Raw genomic sequence first — 20,788 nt, 5'->3', positions numbered from 1 at the left:
AATATAACTTTCTGCAGTTTTTTAAAGAAATTCATAAATCATCTTTTTGTTAAAATTGCTGTTTCCTATTTTTTTATTTTATTTCTTAAAATGCTATCAGAATAGTTTACTGTCATTAAAATAATTCAATAATAAGATTTTTAACTAGACTAATACAAATTTAAAGAACACCTAAACCAATTAAATAAGAATACATTGCAAACTTAAGATGCTATGCGCTATCAAAATTCGTAACATTTTGATACTGGAGGGATAGGTTTACACAAAGTAAGGTAATGTAATTTTTAAACATACTGGGTCTTGTATAAAATAATGTAATTAAATTATTCACTATGACTAAGCGAAAGTTAATGTTTCATTTTAAATGCTCAGTGTAGGAATAAAGAAATGGTTGCAGATTACTGCTAATCTGTGTGTAGGGATGTTCCGGAAGATCCATAGGATTTTCTACCACCAACAGGATTTTAATTATTTGTAAAAATAAATCATGAACAGTTTTGAAAGAGATTTCAAAAACATTTTAAAAAAAGTAAAGAGATTTGAAGCTCACATTTTTATTATATATATATATATATATATATATATCCAGTAAGGATTTTTAATGTTTTTAGCAATCTATGATAAATAATTGAACAAAAAAGACAGAATTTGCTGCACCCCTCTAAATAACAGGTGCAGCAAAGCAACAATGTATTGAGTGATTTTGCAACGCTGTTTTTTAAGAGTAATTTTTCAACTTAGCAAGAAACCCCTACTGCCATTTTGTATCTTACTGAAAAGCATTTAATTGCAATGGAACAGTGAAGTGGAAAACAACATGTCTTTGCTGTTAAAGTGTTCTACAAAAAAGTAACAGTTACATAATCACTCGGTATGAATTTTGAAAATATTATGTGATTGATTGCAACTGTGCTGTTCCTTCAGCTTTGGCTTAAAACTTTGAGGCCAATGGTTCTATGCTAAAGATGAAGGTAGTAGTGGAAAAATAATTCATACACCCAAAAATATCGTAACTGTGAGAGAGGCATTTGAGTGAAGTAGTATTCTGTTGTCACTCAAGACTGTCTGACCACACTAGATGGCAAATTTTACACAATGATCTGAAACTTCACCTATATAAAAATCAAGTAGCTTAATGTAACAAACAGAGATGACTGTGAAAACAGGGTAAATTTCTGTTAAACTTTACTGCAGATGATTAATGAAAGGCAAGACCTTGTTAACAATTTACTGATGAGCCATAAGGCTCATTTTAATTTGTCAGGATTTGTTAATAAGCAAAATATCATATAGCAGGCTTCAAAAAACCCTAGAATTCTCCTAGAGATGCCGCAAAGAGTAAGGGATGATTTTAGTAAGAGACTTATTGAAATGGTAGAGTATTATCAAAATGGGCAGTCATCTGCAAGATATCGTTTTCTCTTAAAAACAGATAGATTAATAAAATAAATTTCTCTTTTCAGCGACTTAAAATCAAAAACAGTAAATGTTTTCATGTCTATGCTGTGTCCACACTTGTTAAAACCACATAAAATTAATAATCAACCCTTAATAGCGGTTTTTAAAATTATCCGATTCACTTGCCACACTACAGTAATAACTTCACAGCCATGACTATTTCCTGATCAGGAATAAAGAGTGGTGATTTTCTGGTATTCCATCTACTCTGACAATAATCCAGAAGAAATGTAACCAACAAAAAAATAATAACACAATTCTTATTTATAATCATGAATTTATTTCCATCTCTTTCTGCTCTCTTGACTCAAGATACTCACCAAATTGTTCTGGAATACTTTTAAATTGTTTTACTTTAGCCCGCAACTGCTTCCAAGTTTCTTGATAATAATTTTTATCATCTCTTGACATAGCCTGTAACAACGATTAATAAAATCATATACATTACAGAAACTATAATTTACATCTGTTGAAGTTTTCTACTCAAGATTTCACATTAATGCACCACTGCAATTTTTTGTAACCAACAGGACAGCACATTTCAAGTCCTATTGCAAATATTTAACTTCTAATTGGCTCTGAATATCCATCTTACCAGCATATTTTGGACATATTTGGACTTAGCCTGTTACAAAATAGTATTAACTTGACATAGAGTAAAACATATAAACCTAAAAATAACATGAACTAGTTAGAGAGTTTATGTATTTTTTTTTCATTCATTCACTCACACACACACACACACACACTCTCACTCTCTCTCTGTCTCACACTCTTTTGCTACGAGTATTATTTTTTATTTCACATTCTTATAAAATGTTTGTAGCTTTCTGTTCTACACAACTTTTTTTGTGTGATTATTTTTAGTCTGGTATTTTATTTAGCTGATAGTAAAAGGTTGTTTACTTTCTGCCTCCAAATGCACCACAGATATGCATTATAACGCTGTTTCCATATTTAAATATCACTTGGTGTATATATAAATATATAATGATGAAATCGAATTGTAAAATCAGGCTTACTGTAAAAAGCACAGTCATTTTGCAATGCATCTGGCAAATTGGAAAATTATCCAGTAATTTCTAATCAGCCTGATATTTTTCAGGCTTATTGTAATCAGCCCATACAACTTTAGGCTATTCAGAAAATGTGCAATTGTTTGACCAAACAGCCTGGTTTCATCCAGGCTAACTGCAATAAGCCTTATCCCATGCAGGCGTATTGAAAAGAATGGCAAAGCTCAGTCATGAAAAGCCTGTTGAAACATGCTTAGCAATAGATGGCGGTGACCTGTCAAAACATGCTTAGTAACAGACTACGAGGAGCTACTTTCAGCACTGCTCAGTAGCAGTTGAACTGTCTCAGCAAGCTCGGATTTTTGTTTTATACAGCATTCTGCTTCATGATATTTTATGTTTTTTATTACATCTTGGTGTGTGTTGTCATCTAGACTGAACATATTTAAAAAAATATTTTAAAAAATGCAAAAGACAGTATAGAGGTCGCAGTACGTAGGAGAGTAACAATGGTGGAAGTGAACCCCAAGACAAACTATATAACATGAAGTTAAACCTTAATAAAAAATGAATGAATACAGTAACAACAGTGAAAATGTAGTTAAAAAACCATTCACTAATGCGACCATAGAAGAAGCCATCCATGAAATTTTAGAATCAAATAATACCAGAAACATAAGACCAGTAGACAATTTACATTAATTAGAAAATACAACAATAAAGGTAGGTGAAAAAATATATTAATTAAAAAGAAGAAAAATGAGGATCCCTGTTGTAATAATAATTCCTCTTTAAGAATATTTTGACATGCTTTTTCAGTATCATCATGCCACTGGACACAGCGGAAGAGATAAAACGCTGTTTTCATTGAAAAATAAATTTTGTTTCTATATCAGCAGTTGAAATTTTTGTATCACTTTGTAATATGTGACATGATAATTGAATATGTAACATGAAAAGATGGTTAATTAACTACTAAGATCATGCAACAAAATTTTGTGTTCTTCACAATTTGAAAACAAACCATGCTGCTGATGTTGCATTTGAATTGCTGAAAATATTTCTAGATTTTGGTGCAGCTCACATTTTGCAAAGCAACAACGGGTGTGAATTAACAGCTGTGATTAAGGAACGTTCAGCAATGCAGTCTGATTGTAAAATAATCCAAGGAAGACCATGGCATCCACAGTTACAAGGGAGCATAGATAGGTTGCAACCAGGATGTTAAAAATATGTTACATGCTTGAATGGAAAACACAGAAGTTTAGATCAGGTAACAGCAGGCATGTTCAGTGGCAAAATGCTCCTCAAAATATCGAGTATTAGGAGGAAGCCTGTACATAACACTTTTTCAGACTGAACCAAAGTTAGAATTAGGTTCAACAAATAACCCACCAACAATATTAGAAAAAACTGCCAGTGAAGAAGATTTGGAACAGTTTAGAGAGGGCAGCAAGGAAAGAGAAATTGCACAGGAAGCAGAAGAAAATCAAGCTGCTAACTTGGAAAATGAGATGTGTTCTATCTGTTCACGCAATTTGAACAAAACATCATCTGTATCATGCTATTCATGTTCTGTGAAGATTCACACAACTTGTCAGTGTTGCCTCAAGCTCTGAGGAGAATAATGCTAATTATCATTGTGACAGGAGCATCAAAAAGCATAAAAAGGCCAGAAGAGAGCGCAGAAAAAATTGAAATTATTGAAAAAAACTGAAACTATTGCAGATAGAGACTTTTTGTTAAATGTTCTGAAAGTAGACCATGGTCCTTCAGACTGTCCAAATTTAATTGAAAAATTCTTAAGATGGAAAATAATAGAATATAATCAAAGTTTGGTGCCAAGGGGTATAGCAATTGCAAGTGCTCATGTCAAAAATTCAGCTTCAAACAAAAAAGTGCTTGTGTAAGAATGCCAATCAACTGTGTTCATTGAACTGTCATAAGAGTTCACCATGTAGAAATAAGTGAAAGTAAAGCTAGAGTTGAAAATTACTGATTACTAATGAATTAATGATGATAATACCTTAAAAAAATTATTATTACATAGTTTTTAAGTCTAACTTGGACTAATTAAATCTAATTTGATTTAATATTCATTTTAACAATTTGTTTATGAGAACAATTAAGAATTATTATATAATTTTTGTTTAATAATTTCTTTAAAAAAATTATTGTTTTGTAGTTTTTAAATTACCTCTTTCTTACCTTAGTAATTGATATCTAATTCAAAAGTTCATTACAGTAAGCACTAGTTAGCATAGTTTTTTTTTTTTACTTGCTTCCTAATAAGCCTTCACTACCTTGGACTTATTACAATAAGCCTGGATAAAACCAGGCTGTTTGAGCAAACAATTTCACATTTTCCAATTGGCCTAAAGTTGTATGGGTTCACTACAATAAGCCTGAAAAATATCAGGTTGATTAGAAACTACTAGATAATTTTCCAATCTGCTGGGTGCATTGCAAAATGACTGAGCTCTTTACAATAAACCTTCAATTCACCTAAGATATATACTTATGTAATATATATATATATATATATATATATGTTACATAACATATATATATATATATATATATATATATATATATGTTACTTGATAAAAGTGGTTCCAGATCTCTATCTCACTTAGGTTTTAAGAAAAACAGCGTAAAACAAGAAAAGGTTTTATAAGTAATAATTTTTTAGGTTTGGAATAAAATAACTTATTGGAAAATTAACAAATAAAAATTTTTATAGAGAATATAATTCTGAGAAAATTGACGTAAATAAAGTCTATTAAAATTAAACACAAATTTGAGGAGTTCAACTTTAATTAGAAACAAAACACACAAACTGGATCAGAAAGTGGTACAATTTTAGACAACTTTTATCAATATTTGAACAACATAATGTAAATGAAAGCAAATAGAAAACTTATTATTAATAACATAAAAATGTGAACAAAAAATATATTTAAAAAAATAAAAATCCCATACATTTTGTAAAAATTATTAAATATGAAAATGGTTCCTCGATAAAGCTGCAAACATTTCTTCAAAGCAGTAGCAAAATGTGGCTTCCATTCTGTTCAATGAATAGTTTAGCTTGGCAAATCCCATTCTAGCCGGGCACATCTAATAGCATCATTATTATTCCTAATAGCAGCTTCAACTTCTATTATTCGATGTCTCAATTCTTCTTGTGTGTAATACAAGCAGAATAGACTAACTAGTTCAAATTCAACTGAAAAAGTCTGCTGGCATGAGATTGCGTGATCAAGATAGCCATTTTGCTGATCTGTTTTGACCAATAATTGCTTATTAAATGAATTTAAATGATTCATCACATCATCGCCAATATATTGCTTACTGAATGTGTTATTTAAATAATTCATCACATCATGACTGTAGTGAGTAGGTGCACTATTTTTGAAAAACCACACCTGCGCTCTATCTCCAAGTAGAATATCTTCAAAGAGTTCCATAAGATTTGTTTACAAAAAATGCAATTACTGCTCACCACTGAGCCTTGGCTGTAAAAAACAAAGAAGGCCTATGAGATTATCATCAAGAAGACCACACCAAACATTAAAGCAAAAGTGCGTTGGAAATGACTTTTAGCACACTCATGGGGGATTAACTTCTGCCCAAGTATGAGTGTTTTGATAATAATTTAAAATTCCATTTCTTGTAAAATAGGATTCATCAGTAATTACAATATTACTTCAGAAATCAGGATGACATTCACATTTTCTAATTAACCATAGACAGAATTCATCCGTTTATCAGGTGGTAATAACTCTTGTACATGTGTTGTATGGAATGGGTATAATTATTGCTCTTGTAAGTGCCACACACTTGATAGTGAAACATGAAAGCAATGCGGTGGAAGATACTTGTACCGCAATCAATACTGCTTCTTTAGCATTGCCATTTCTCATAAAATGTTCACACCAGCATTGAATAGTTGTGGTTTAAGCATATCTGTTTCTTGAACATGCCAGACCAAAGACTCAAATGATTTATGATCTGGTACTTTTCAATCTAGATAATTTTCTTGGTATTCACATACAGCAGCTAATCTGTTTTTATATACTTTACCATAAATTACTAACATTTCCATGAACTCTCCAAATGAAACAAATTTGTGGTACCACCCGTTGTGAATGACTGATCGAACAATAGCAGCACAAATACCGCTTAAATAAATATTCAAATGCTAAACACTAAATTTAATTGTTGATCAGCTGCAATTGCCAACCTATGAAAAAATATAAATTTTTAATATGTTTTAGAAGGAAGTCTTTCAATTTATTTTTATAATTTTTACATTTGTATGTAAATTGATCTGTTTAAAATCTCATCACTTTTCTGATCCAGTTTGTGTGTTTAGCTTTTTATTCAAGTTGAACTTCTCAAATTTATGTTAACGTTTAATAATGTTATTCACATAAAATTTTCTCGGAATTAAATTTCTCTTCTAGAACTTTTACTTCACTAGAATTTTTTATTTGTTTATTAGTAAATTAACAAAGTTATTTTATTCCAAACCTAAAAAAAGTGTATTTTCGACAAAAGTTTAAACTAACTTCTCAACTATTTTTAAACAATATTTTTTTTTAAATATTCAATCAAATATCATTTTATCACTGGTTATCATATTTTAGTTTTAATTATAAACCTATATAAAATTGTTTTCTAATTCAAACTACAGACAAGAAAACAAATAGTTCAAATAAGTGTAAATCACACAAGTAAATACAGTAATTAATATAAAATAAAACTTTTTGTTATATTTTCTTATTATTTTTATGTGCCTATCAGTTTGTCTTTAGCCATGATTAATGGAGAATTATTTTTGACAAGGTTTTCACAGAATTATTTCAATGAATGTATATTTTTAAGAATCAGACTGATGAAGTATCAAAAGTGCTACCTCGATAAGTATTAACATTTTACTGTCTTGGTAGTTTCAATAATTATTTATTTTAATAAATCTTACTGTCTTGGTAGTTTCAATAATTATTTATTTTAATAAATCAAGTAAACAATCAGATTTTTTCAAATTACAGAAAAATCATTCTTACTTTGTATTTTAGATGTCAGCGACATCTAAGTACTGTATATACGTGTTCAAACAATGTTTCTGAATGAATATTGTATACAAATGGATACTTTTCCTTACAAACCTTATAATCTTCTCCATATTTATTCAATAAATATGAAAGCCATTGTACTTGACTCTTAGGAAGTCTAAATGTTTTTTCACGAGGAGCATTAGCATCTTCTTCCAATGCCTGGGCTACATGAATCTTCTTAGGAATTCTTGGTGGTCTAGGCTTTTCTTCCAGTTTTTCATCTTCCAGCTTAAAAAAAAAACCAGACTATAAAAATGAAAATCAAATAAAACATTTAAATATTATATAATTTCACTTTATTACAAAGATTATGCATGTACGTATGTTACTGCCATAACAAAATGGTGCCATAATAAGACCTAACCATAAAATACACTGAATTGAAAAAAAAGCATAGCCCGTTTGAAGAATAACAAGATCCCATGCTACGTCACCAATGAAAGAAGTGAAGTAGCTTCTTGTTGCCTTCTTTACTAAGCCAAATCCAAACTCAAGAGATCCAGTTTAAATAGCTAAATTTGAGAAGCAATTTGATGCGAATGGAAAGTAGTGTTCTGGCTGGAACTACTGAGGTGAGATGGCAAAAAAAATGTTTTATCAGCAAGGTACCAGTAGATCTATAGGAAATTAAAAGGTAGATAAAACATTTTAAACAAATGAGGAAATACTAGTCATATGTGAAGAACGGAAATCATAAAGAAGGTATAAGCAAGAAGGACCAATCTGGATAATAATAACCTCATTACTTAAACTTTTATTATTGACCTTAACAAACTAAGTAGCAGTAAAACAGACTCGGGTTTCATTTCCTCCTTTTTTGATTTGTAAAAAATAAAAATTCATTTTTTTTCTTGCTCTATAAATTTTCACTCTTTCTTTTACTCTTTACAAATTCTCACTATTTTTGTTGTTCATTAAATGAATTTGTCTAATGCTTTATTGTTATTCAGTCTTGTTCCATCAATCTAAGATTCAAACATGTGTTTATTACAAATGTATAATTAATTAATACAATAATGTTATATAAATGAATTAAAAGTTCAAACATTATAATAAAAATAATTCATATTATAAATGAAATAAAGACTTTTATTTATTTGAATGAACCAGCAAATAATAAAATATTGAGAATAATTAAACTTAACCAAGGTATTGAAACAAAGTGGCATATTATTCGACAAAAAGAAAGCAAAGATGAGTAAAACAGATATAAATTCCTTACAAAAGCAGTAAAATTATGTGCTCAAATAAATATTTAAAGTAGTGCAATTTATTTTGTATTCCAAATACATAATTTGCAATTATATGAGGCAGAGAAAACACTTTTTTAATAAAACTCTGAAATCCCTCTATTATCTCACTGTAATTGCATACCCAGATCTCACCTCACAGATACTACCAAATAAAAGGAAGCATCAAAAGTGTTTCTTGGCTAACAATGTGATATCCTTTTCTGTGAACTGCTTCTAAGTGCAGTTAAAATAAAAATTTCCCTCTGGTACTTGTTTATTATTCCACTTTTTTATGCAACTTCTTTGGATTTTATGAGAAAATGAATAATAATGTTTATTTAAGTTCGAAAAAGTACATTTTTTAATCAAAAATAAGAATTACAAAACATTTTAGATTACTATGACCCTGTGTACTGGCACATCATACATGTTCAACATAACCAACCAAACATAACCTAATTACCATTATTAAAATGTTAATTATACAATGTTAGTGAGCAAAGTGAACATAGGTTATGTTTATATACGTACAATTCAGTATATGGAGTCAACATAATCTAAACAACCTACGCTCGCTAACAAGACATATTTTTTATGTAATACATTGTAATAATAAGTTTAATATGTTGTTTTTTTTACAAAGAAGTTGCAAATAAGTTAAAGCAAGTGGCAGTGCATTTACAATTTACCATTTACAACTAATGCATAAATAATAAGAAGGATAAAAGGTATATTACAATTGCGAAGTAATAAGACAGATATTGGTTTGGACTTTTTTAGTGAATGAAGGTCAATGTGAGTACTCCACACAATAGCCATTTTCTTCAGAAAGGGCAAAGGTACAAACAAGAAACACTGATTAAAAAAAACCCAGACCCCTTGATTAACAATAGGAACAAAGACAAGAGAAAAAAGTAAATGGAGAGAATGTAGGCAATATTAAGGATCCTACCCTGAGATACACAGCAGCATAATGAAATAGCAACTAATGTCAGATCTCCACTACAGTTTTCTTACATTAACTTGACATGAATTAATTGCAAACACACATTTTGTCTTATTGGACAAGAATAAAAATGTCCATACTATTCATCAAGATTTATTACCTCCAATACATTAATATTACTTTATAAAATATAAGTTGAAAGCAAAACTACTTACTGGTTTGATTACAGTTTTTGGTATTCTAATGGCAAGATTTGGATCATATGCCAACCCCATACTTCTTAAATTTTGCCGAACAGTTTTATGTCTTTCCCATTCTTTATTTACTTGATCACTGTAAAATAAATCAATACACATATACAATAAAAATTTTATATACACACACATATATATATATATATATATATATATATAATACATAATTTATACACTTATCAGATATATTAAATGTTAAAACGTAATATATAATATGTACAAGCATAATGCACACGTTACCTAAAATCCCAATGAATAAATACTATTTACTTAATCAAATGGTTGCTAAACATCACATTACATACAAAGTGAATTTATTAATGTCTAGTAACCACCACCCAACATGAACATTTAGTACCAACTTCACAATGAAGTGTACACACTGTGATTCCCAAAAATAGATATATTACTGCTACTGAACCTATCTATCAAAACAGTCATCTAATTATTTTATATCTGACTGATGATTTTATGTGAAATTACAATAAATAAATGTGAAAAAAGGTGGCTTGTACGCTGAAAGCTGATTGAAAGATTCTTAATACCATTTGCTACCATTATTAACTTTTTTTTATACATTTGCATTTAAAAACATTCAAATAATTTCAACATACATTAATTAAATAAGCTAAACTTACCATATTAATTGCAATAATTGATTTTTGCAAGATAATTTTGACTAATTTAAAAATTCACAAATTATAACTGTAATTCCATGACAAGTGGACCAGGGGTCCGCTTCATCAAATTTTGCTGCGTGGACATTCACTGTGGTCTTAAATACCATTTTACCAAATTGTAGCTCTACATCTGGCTATTGCTAATTTTCTGTGATCTCTTGAAAAAAAGGGTACTTACTGGTAGTTACAAAATTCTAACTTTGTCTTACAATTTTGAAGGCAATAATAAAACTAGAGGTTTGAGTTTTAATACTTTTAGTTAAGATTTTATGTTGAATTCAAATATGTTATTCACAAGTTTCTTTTAGCAACTGGTTTTGAGATATAGCATCTAAAATTCAGCTAAAAATTGTGACATTTTATAAGACAAAATTTGAACTTATGTAATTCCTTATCTAGAACTTTAACCGGAATAAGACTTTGTAACCTGAAAAAGGACATAATTGTGTATAACATCCTAAAGTTTTAAAGCAATTGGAGGCTTATGTCAGGAGATATTCATCATCAAATTTGGTCAAAAATGCTTTAGCTTGATTTTTTACCTACCTTTGAAAGCTTATATCTCGGGTATACCTTCTTAGATTTTGTTAGTTTTATAATAATTAGAAAGAACTTTCTACAAAATCCATTCAGTTTGTTTTTTGGCCCATAGTTTGTGGCAGAAAAAACAGTTAAAAGATAATGCATCTTTCACACAGGGAGCAAGTTTCCGTAATGTTTATGGATTAAATGAATGCTCTCTAGTAGAAAGTAATTTTTTATTAAGTATTATCATCCATTTTGCTACCTGTTACTGTAAAGTTGTTAATTGTATTAGCTATACCTTGCCTCCTACTGAATGCAGAGAGCACACTTGTGACAATTAATTATATCTGTTATGGCAAGCCCAGTATTTTAAAATATTTATTACACATGCACAAAAATACTAAAATTATAAGCAAAATGAAATAATCGTAATAATAACAGAGTGCAGTAAAGTATTACAATATTATAGAACACAGCAACTTCAAAGTAAAATAAAAATATCTAAAATAGTCAGAAACCTTTTAGCACAATACTTTTAATTCCATTTCAGCTTAAATTGTTTCTCAATCATAGACTGGATATATTCTGGATATATATATATATATATTTTTGTCCTGATGGACAACAGGGTGCATAAAACTAATGAGAGAATCACGTCCTTTTAAAGATATATCACATATATTTCCAATCCACCAAGTATTGTCATATATGCAAGCCACATACTGACCTGGTTGCAAGCTGGTAAGTGATATGCTTTGAGTAGGTTATCAGTTTCATAAACATCAGCTTCAAATACTGAAGTATCATTTGAGACTCTGCTGACTTGGATATTAGCTTTGCTAACTGGCTTAAACTCATGGTTCTCTTTTGTGGCAGTAATTGTGTGACCATTACTAAACCGGATTTCCTGTTCAGGTCAAATTCTCTTAACTTCTTCTCTTGGGATAAAAAAGAATCTGATTCCTGGTATATTTTCCTTACAAAATTCAAATAAATAAATCTCTTGGAGTCAATATTTGGTTTTCTAAAGGTCACTGAAGACTGGCATGTGCTGCTAATTGTTTTGTAGACCTTGAAAATCACAAGGTGATTTTCCGTGGCTAATACCAAAGAAGTTCCTCCATTCAGCTGTTATCCCAAAGTTTTCTTCATGGTGGCACAAATTGATAAAAATTCTTGTATTGAGCAGCTGAAACATTATTGAAGTAGTGTATATGCTTTATTTCAGTTACTGTCTTCAATGATATTCAATGAGTTCAACAGCAATGATATCATGGCGCAGACAATCACTGACTATGCAAAGGCTTTCTGAAGCTTGTTTTTATTGTAATAAACCATGAATGGATGCAATGTGGCTTGGCTGTTTTCCCAATGGAATCCCTGTACAACATCTTGCACAACAAACAAATAGTTCTCAGCAAAATCAATCAGGATAATGGTGCGATTATCATTTAAATTTTCCTTCAGTGTTTTAAATATGAAGTTTGATTTCTGAAACAAAATGCTGGCTAGTCAGGCAAAAAACCTTTAAGGAAAGTTCTTCAATAAAATGTTCCATTGTCACCTGTTAACGTCTTCAATGCATCTCTGTCTGTAAGAATCCACTGCTTATATTCTATTAGTTCCAAGTCATAGTCTTTAAGCTCATCTAATAAATAGGACTCCTCCAGTCGTAATCTTTAAGCGCATCTAATAAACAGGACTCCAATCCAGTTTTGCTAAGGCACTGTTCACAATGTTGTGAACATGATTACATCCAATCGTTTGGTTCTAAGCTGTTGACAGTTATCTCAATCAATACCTTGTAGTCATCGTTGATGGATATTGCAGCTATCATGAGCTTAACACTTCGGCAGTGAATGGCAGAAACACAAACTGAATGTGTGTCAGCAGCACCAACTCTAATACACCACTTAAGCCTAAATTCACAAAATTTTGAGAAGTCAATTTCACGGCCATAATGTGTCCAGTAAGCTATGAATATCTCTTTTAAACTGGACAGAAGTAGACGTTTCTGCATGTGGACTTCTTCACCATTGATCCTAACTGAAACAAAATCTTTCTTTTCTGGACAGATTCGGGAAAATTCATGATCTTCAAAAAATTTGAGGACATGTTGTCTAATATCATGCTTCAATTATTTCCTCCTTTTTTTCTAGTGTTACCAAAATACCAAATTCAGATTTGAGCTTCTTGGCCTGCTTCTACATTCGCATTGAAACCTCTTATTCATCTGCTGTTTTCTCAATACTGCAGCTACTGGGTTCCAATGTCAATATCTGAACTTGTGGGTGAGCTGAGATCAGAAATTTGGCTTTGAGCTCTTCGATCAGGATATCCAGATCTTTACATCCTTGACACTGCTTACTCTTTATGTTTGCATTACATCAGTCACACTCAAATCAGCAGCAGCTGCTGCTGTAGTATCAATAGCGTACTCTTCTTACCTTCTGCTTCAGGTAGACTTTGGAATCATGTTTGCTGACATATTTAAGCTTCCAGGAGAGAGTCCAAGAGGTGACAATGAGGCATCCATTCTTCCAGAAGCCTCCAGCATTTCCACATCACTAGATTCAGATTCTGGTTGATCATCTTTTGGCTGAATCTCTCTTTGAGCAAATTCTTGCCCTACATCGTGAACATAACTTTTGACCTGGCTTGAAGTCATAATTAGTTAAAGCTTTTATTCTCTCAACAGAGTCAATATCAATAGACCACAACCCTATTCTGGCTTTGTGCGATTCTTTTCCAAATGGATTACAGCAGTTTTTGTAATTCAAACATAATCAGCAAAACAACATTATGATAGGAATATATGTCAGCACCTTCATTAAACCTAATTCCAGATCGCCACTGAAAAGTTTTTTGTCCATTCCTGATAGTTCTTTCACAGGCAAAAAAATTGCTTTTCTATAATTAAATATTAAAGACTTGTGGCATTCAGAGCCATCAGGCTTGCCAAAATGGCAGGGGCCAAGAACTTCACTCATTTTAAAACAATACAAAACACAGTTGTAAATAACAATAACTGTCACAACTGATTATATTAGTTATTCACTAATAACTATGCTAATTCACAAAAAGTTGATGCTTATACACGCTTTCTTCAAAATAAAGAACATTCTAGTGTTTTAGAAAAAAAAAATCCAGGAATATTCCAGGAATCCAGGATATTCCAGAAATTTCTATAATGTTTTGGCGAATGGAGTTTTCTAGGACTTTCTATAATGTTCTATAGAACAGAGTTTTCCAGAACATTCTACACATTTCTAGAACATGGATTTTTTCCCCCAGATCAGCCTAATTTTGGAATACTCCAAAATTTTCTGGAACACTGCAATCTTTTTTCAAAATATTGTAAATTTTGGAATATTCTTTAAAAAATTAATAGTATTCTGAAGCATTGAGTGTTTTTCCACCTTCAGCTGTTTTAATTCAGTAGAAATGTCCACAGATTAAAAATCTGTCACATGCAAAAGATTAATTATCTTTGAAAAGCTTTCTTACCTACTATAATACACAGGTCAAAAAACAAAATATATGGATTATGTTGATTAAAGCTGCCATTATCACCTATTATAAAACTAACAAAATCTGAGAAGGTATGCCTAAGAAATAAGCCTTTGAAGATGGGCCAAAAATCATGATTTGAAAAATCTTGACCAAATCTAGTGATTTATTTCTCCCAACATAAGAATCCAATTGCTTTGAAACTTCAGGATCCTACACATAATTATTCCCTTTTTCAAATTACAAAGTCTCATTCCAATTAAAAAATTAAACAAGGAAATTATATGATTTTGACTTCCAAAATGTTGCAACAAATTTTTGGCTGAATTTCAATTGCTATATCCCAAAATCAGATTCCAAAAAAACTTGTGATTAACATATTCGAATATAGCATAAATAGTTAACCAACAATACCAAAATTTGAATCTGTACCTTTATTACTGCCATCAAAATTTTTACATGTGTCCATAAACTATAAGTAGTACCCCTTTTTCAAAGGCCACAAAATTAGTCATAGCAGATAAAAAGCTGCAATTTGGTAAAATGACATTTCAAACCATGGAGAACCTCCACCAAAAATTTGATAATACTTCGAGATGGTCAACTGGGGACAATTTTCAAAACTGGATTACTTAAAAGGGAATGACCCTATACAAATACAAAGATAAACTACATAGTTGTATATATATATATATATATATATATATATATATATATATAATGTACAAGAGGTCAAAAAATCTATCTTTACACATATAACAAAGGATAAATAACACATATACAGGTGTAATAGGCACATATACTAAGGTGGCAATAGTATTTTTAATATAAAAATAAAACAATTTTTAATCTACGTTTCATTTTAGCTTAGAGGGGAAATCTAATTTGTATTCAAAGATAAAAGATAGATAGGGTAGATTAAGTTTATGGTTTTCATCTTAAATAATCATTTTCTATAATCAATTTATAATCTGAAATTTTTTAGGCACTAACATTTTAACCAAACATGAAAAATGCAATCATAAAATTAATACAAGCAACACCTGAGCTCTATAAAGGGGCATTTTCAGCTTACCTTCAATAATCAATATAAAATAAAAATATCATAATCAGAACTGGTAGTTTTTCATCTGCCCCTGATTTCACAGTTTATGTTCTAGTAAAATACCAAAACATTGAAACAAACACAATTCATTTTATATCTTGATAAAATGAACGATTCAAACACATTTCCATAAAGATCCATAACTACATTGAATTGTAATTACAACAATAACAATTACAGTACAACATTACTCGAAAAACTACAATGTACTGATGTCATTTTAAAAATAAATATCAAACAATCCAAGTAACAGTACCCACACTATGATGATGTAATAAGAAAAGTATGATAATGCTTGCTAAGTCTAATGTAACAATCACAACTGCACCAACCTCTTGGTGGGGCTATTTTGAACTTACAACAGGAATGAATATGAATTATAAATTTTATTAATACAGTCTTTTATACGTGCAGCAATTAATGTAATATAAATTCTATGGTAATGGCATTAGACTGGGGGGAGGATAACAGAGGAAGTGCATAATTCACCTTCAGTAAAACTCCCTCCATAGCAGTGGGCAATTCTGTTAAGGTGTGGATATATATATATATTTTTTAACTTATGTTAGAAAACTACAAAATAAGTATATATACTACTTAATATTTAATATTTTTTAAGTTTCTTAAGTTGTATAATGTATTTTAGATAACAATGTAATAGATTACTTTAACAGAATAAACAATAATCTTTTCAGACTTATAGGTAAGTAACTAAATATTGGTATTCAAAATAGAAGATTTTACTCACATAATGAATTCTAAGGACTAGGGGTCCAAAACAAATATAACAGGTTCAATATTCACTGCAAAGAAAGCATGCTATAGCAAAAGTATTACTATACTAGAGCAAACAGTAAAATTCCACAAAACTATTACATAAATAGGATTTATAACAATTGGGAATTAAATAGGTGGATAATTTTATTTAAATAAAAATGGTTTTTAACACTTAAATATCAAATCACTACTACCAAATAAAAACGGAAATTACAGAATAAGTAATAACAGAATAAATATTTAAAAATCATTTACATGAAAATGGTATAAAAAATTTAGATGAATTCATAAGGATTTGATACTGCATACATCAAACACTGTATGATGTAAAAAATATTGGTTGTTACAGTTTCAATTATTTATCAAAAAAATTAAAGAAATAGGGTCGAACATAAAATTTTAAACATGAATCAGAATAAGAGGCCAGAAATAAATATTATAGAATGTAAACACAAAAAAAAATTGGACGGCCAAAAACATAATTAGTTAACTACAAAATTATGAATTATCAAGATAAATTTACCATTTTATAGAAGGCGTTTTCTGAAGCTTATTTCTCATTCTTTTCCGGTTGACATTATACTTGTATTTCTTTTTCCTATGTTGTTTTCTAATTTTTGTCATACTAAAGATGAATGAAACAAGAAAAAGGCTTAAGTACTCAACCGAAACAACTTAACCTCAAACTAACCACATGCTACCGTAGTCTTTTCGAACCACATTTAGAAAGAAACTTTTCACATTTAGAAAGAAATGCTGACAACCAACTCTGATTGTTTCGTATTTTCTCTTTGATAATATTTTCTTTAAACCTAACGTATTACTGTATGCTTTTAATAAATTTAAAATTTACGTTATTTTCCAACATTTTATTAAATTTCATGGAACCCATAAAAATTAAATCCAAAGGTCGTTGTACGACAAGAAGCAACATAATTCAAACACAAATTTTTGTCGGAAACTGCAGCAGAAACTGCTACAGTAGTGGTTATTACTACTGAATCTTTAATTCTATACTATTTTATTACTGATTCTTCGTGATATATTTTTCAACAATTTCGGATTCGAATTAACAGTAAATTATACACAAAAAAATATATTATTTTTATTTGTCTTTCTTAATATGGTTTGAATGAATAGAATTCTAATTAAATTTGTAAGTATTCTATACTTACACAAATTTAAGTTCTAGTTTCAAATTTGTGTAAGTATTCTATACTTACACAAATTTGAATACTTACACAAGTATTCAAATTTGTGTATTTATGGACTTTAAATACTCACACAATGAGTCATTAAGTATGTAATTTAAGTATTTTTAATTCTAGTCAATAAAATATGTACCACTAAAACTTATTATTTTTTTTTTTTATTACCTCTGAACCGATACAGTACCTTTGGTTATTACTCAAATTGAAAGAACCTTGTGAATGCATATTAAAATTACACATATCACTGTCATTTTGAATCATTTATCAATTATAGTATTATTTATCAATATATTTATATTTATTAATTACAGTACTGTTTTAGTTAATTATATAATAATATTAATTAAGAAAACATCAAATAAAAATGAAATTCACTCAAACTTTTATATAACAAGATTTTTTTATAATTATTTTTATTAAAAATTGTTACATATAATAAATTAAAACACCTTATATAATTACATACATATTTCAAACTTCTTTTTATTGCTATACATAACAAATAATATAATATAAATTACTTACAAATAATTCTAAATCTTAATCAATGACTGAAATTAATTAATATTCTCCTAAGGGAGAATATTGTAAAAATATTTGGTACTTATGTATTAACGCCACCGCAGCTACAGCTTTATTTAAAAACAAAGTAGTCAATCGGATTTCGGTGGAAAATGAACAGTCTCCTTATTAATTTTAATAAATGGTTATTTATATTTATTTATTTTATAAATATAATTTAACCGAACTTAACCTACGCTCGCTTCGCTCGCTAACCTTGACTAATTAACACCGTAATTTTTTGAGAATTTATTTAATAAATTCAGTAATTATTACAATTATTTATTATTTAAATAATCAGAACACTCCTGTTAGTTAGTCAAGGTTAGCGAGTGAAGCGAGCGTAGGTTAAGTTTGGTTAAATTATATTTATAAAATAAATAAATATAAATAGCCATTTATTAAAATTAATAAGGAGACTGTTTTGAATCTATGTTAAACTCTATATCGGCCCATTTTCCACCGAAATCCGATTGACTTCTTTGTTTTTAAATAAAGCTGTAGCTGCGGTGACATTAATACGTAAGTAACAAATATTTTTCTCTTTTAAGGGCCAACAACCATTACTACTTGTAATTTTCAAGCGAGGTCCTATGATGTCCAAGATCAGACACATGACATAATAAGTGAGGTAAAAATCAAATAAGAAATTCATTTAATATTATATTTTTTCTATGTATAACAGAATGCAACAATCAACATTAAAATCCTATATTTCCAAACTAACTTGTCAGTTTATGTTATTTCCAAACTAGTTAGTTTGAAAATAACTTTGGTAAAACATTCAATTTTGTAAAAATGTTGGTAACCATCTTACTCAATAAAACTATTCAGAAGTGTAGTAAAATAATGAGCTAGCTCTAAGATACTTACTGATCTTATCCTCTATAAATTGAATTAAACACCACCAAGCCTGTCTATTTATCTTGTTTACAACAAACCTTCTGAACATACACAATATTAATTAAATACTGATCATGATGTAAACTGCTATTAATTTCACACTGAATATAAAATAAAATACCTGAAAATATAATACCATTTATAACCAATTAGATATAATGAAGAACTAGCCAGTAGATATTAAACACATTATTTTTTAAAAGAAGAAAAATACAAAAAAGAAGAAATGACAAAATTATGACATCTTTTAACAATAACTGAATGGTGTTATTTATCTAATACTTAATAGTAAGATCTCAAAATATAAATAAGATCTGTATTTCCATTAGGAACAGATCCATAAAAATTTTCTGTTCATAAACATTTCCTTCAGTACATTTCATAATTATATTTTAAAATGTCGGCCATATTAAGTTATATCTTTAGATGCCTAACAGGCAATGCCATATCAAATACAAATGCAACAAGAGTTTTACGTTTATATTCAAATGGATCATGTCAGGGTCAAGTTAAGGTAAATATAAAGTTTTATACATTAAAAGAATTTTTGAATTAGAAATAAAGTTTATAGTTCATCAAATGTATGTAGGTAACCTGTATTTAGTACACTAGATTTTAATCAATAGTTTAAATCTATGTTAATGTTGTGTTTGAAATTTCTATTTGTAAAATTATAAATTATAAGGCTGATTTATGATATTACTTCAAAACCAAATTACACTTTCAAATACTAATCATGATTAGCTACATTTATCACATAGCTATTTGATGTTGTTGAATGCAGAGTTTTAGCAAAGTAGATATAATCTATATAAACAACATATAAAATTTACAAGAGAAATAAATTGATTTGTAAATTGTAAAAGTCAGGATATTGAACTATTCCTTAAAATGACAAGAGTAGTACAATAAACCAAACACTTGTTGGTCTATCTTCTAAGTATTGCATGTTTTTATCTGTATCTAGAAAATAACAAAATCAATTTTTATAGAACAAGAAAAAGGTGGGGTTAGCTTTTAAAAAGATTTCAATTATGAAGAAATATAAATTTCAGTTTACTTCAATGTTGGTTTTTTTAAATTCTATTTTACTAATATCAACATCTACATGATACTTACTAGAAAAAACATCTACATGTACTTATATCTTCAAAAAGTGTATTAAATTGTGTTCGTTCATTTATACTATTCTGTTATGTTTTTGAGTGTTAATACTCAAATGTACCAAGATCTCCTAATAAGCTCCTTTCAGTTTGATCAATGAACTCTAGTTCATTGATGTATACTCTAGGGGAATTGTGTACTCCTTTCAGTTTATATACTCTAGGGCAATTGTGTTTGGTGATTGTGTTCTGGGTGTAATAATTTAATTTGTTTTGAAAGTTATCCACTACCCAGAGTTTTTAATTTATGGGTTGTTTTTTTAAAATTCTTAACTCATTTGTTAATGTTTTTTTTTTTTCTGTGAGTTTAGTAATTACTATTTT

General features: G+C 29.2%; 2 protein-coding genes across 2 annotated transcripts in view; one reads left to right on the top strand and one right to left on the bottom strand.

Annotated features, from left to right (window-relative positions):
- Nucleotides 1-1,715: 1,715 nt before the first annotated feature.
- LOC142324448 (nucleolar protein 16) lies at nt 1,716-17,423 on the bottom strand. The gene is made up of 4 exons (XM_075365276.1): nt 17,150-17,423; nt 9,991-10,108; nt 7,649-7,825; nt 1,716-1,872 (listed from the first exon to the last, which is right to left on the bottom strand). Exons 1-4 carry the CDS (start codon nt 17,248-17,250, stop codon nt 1,729-1,731), a joined length of 540 nt encoding a protein of 179 aa, XP_075221391.1. The 5' UTR covers nt 17,251-17,423; the 3' UTR covers nt 1,716-1,728.
- A 2,275-nt stretch (nt 17,424-19,698) lies between these two features.
- Nucleotides 19,699-20,788, top strand: part of LOC142325685 (cytosol aminopeptidase-like) — a 32,368-nt gene continuing 31,278 nt past the window's right edge. Inside the window, exon 1 of the mRNA XM_075367716.1 lies at nt 19,699-19,815. Coding sequence (XP_075223831.1) covers nt 19,699-19,815 — 117 coding nt within the window. The remainder of the gene's footprint in view (nt 19,816-20,788) is intronic.

The sequence above is a fragment of the Lycorma delicatula genome, chromosome 5, assembly GCF_047948215.1.
Source record: "Lycorma delicatula isolate Av1 chromosome 5, ASM4794821v1, whole genome shotgun sequence".
NCBI classification, from domain to species: Eukaryota; Metazoa; Arthropoda; class Insecta; order Hemiptera; family Fulgoridae; genus Lycorma; species Lycorma delicatula.
Note: the sequence above shows the minus strand (reverse complement) of the source record. Positions and strands in the feature narration are given on the sequence as shown.

Excerpts from the sequence above, each read along its gene's own strand:
- LOC142324448 (XM_075365276.1), bottom strand. The coding sequence starts at position 17,250 with ATGACAAAAATTAGAAAACAACATAGGAAAAAGAAATACAAGTATAAT. Across the intron at positions 10,109-17,149 it reads AAAACGCCTTCTATAAAATG|TGATCAAGTAAATAAAGAAT; the intron begins GTAAATTTATCT and ends TTTATTTTACAG. Across the intron at positions 7,826-9,990 it reads CAAAAACTGTAATCAAACCA|CTGGAAGATGAAAAACTGGA; the intron begins GTAAGTAGTTTT and ends TTTTTTTTTAAG.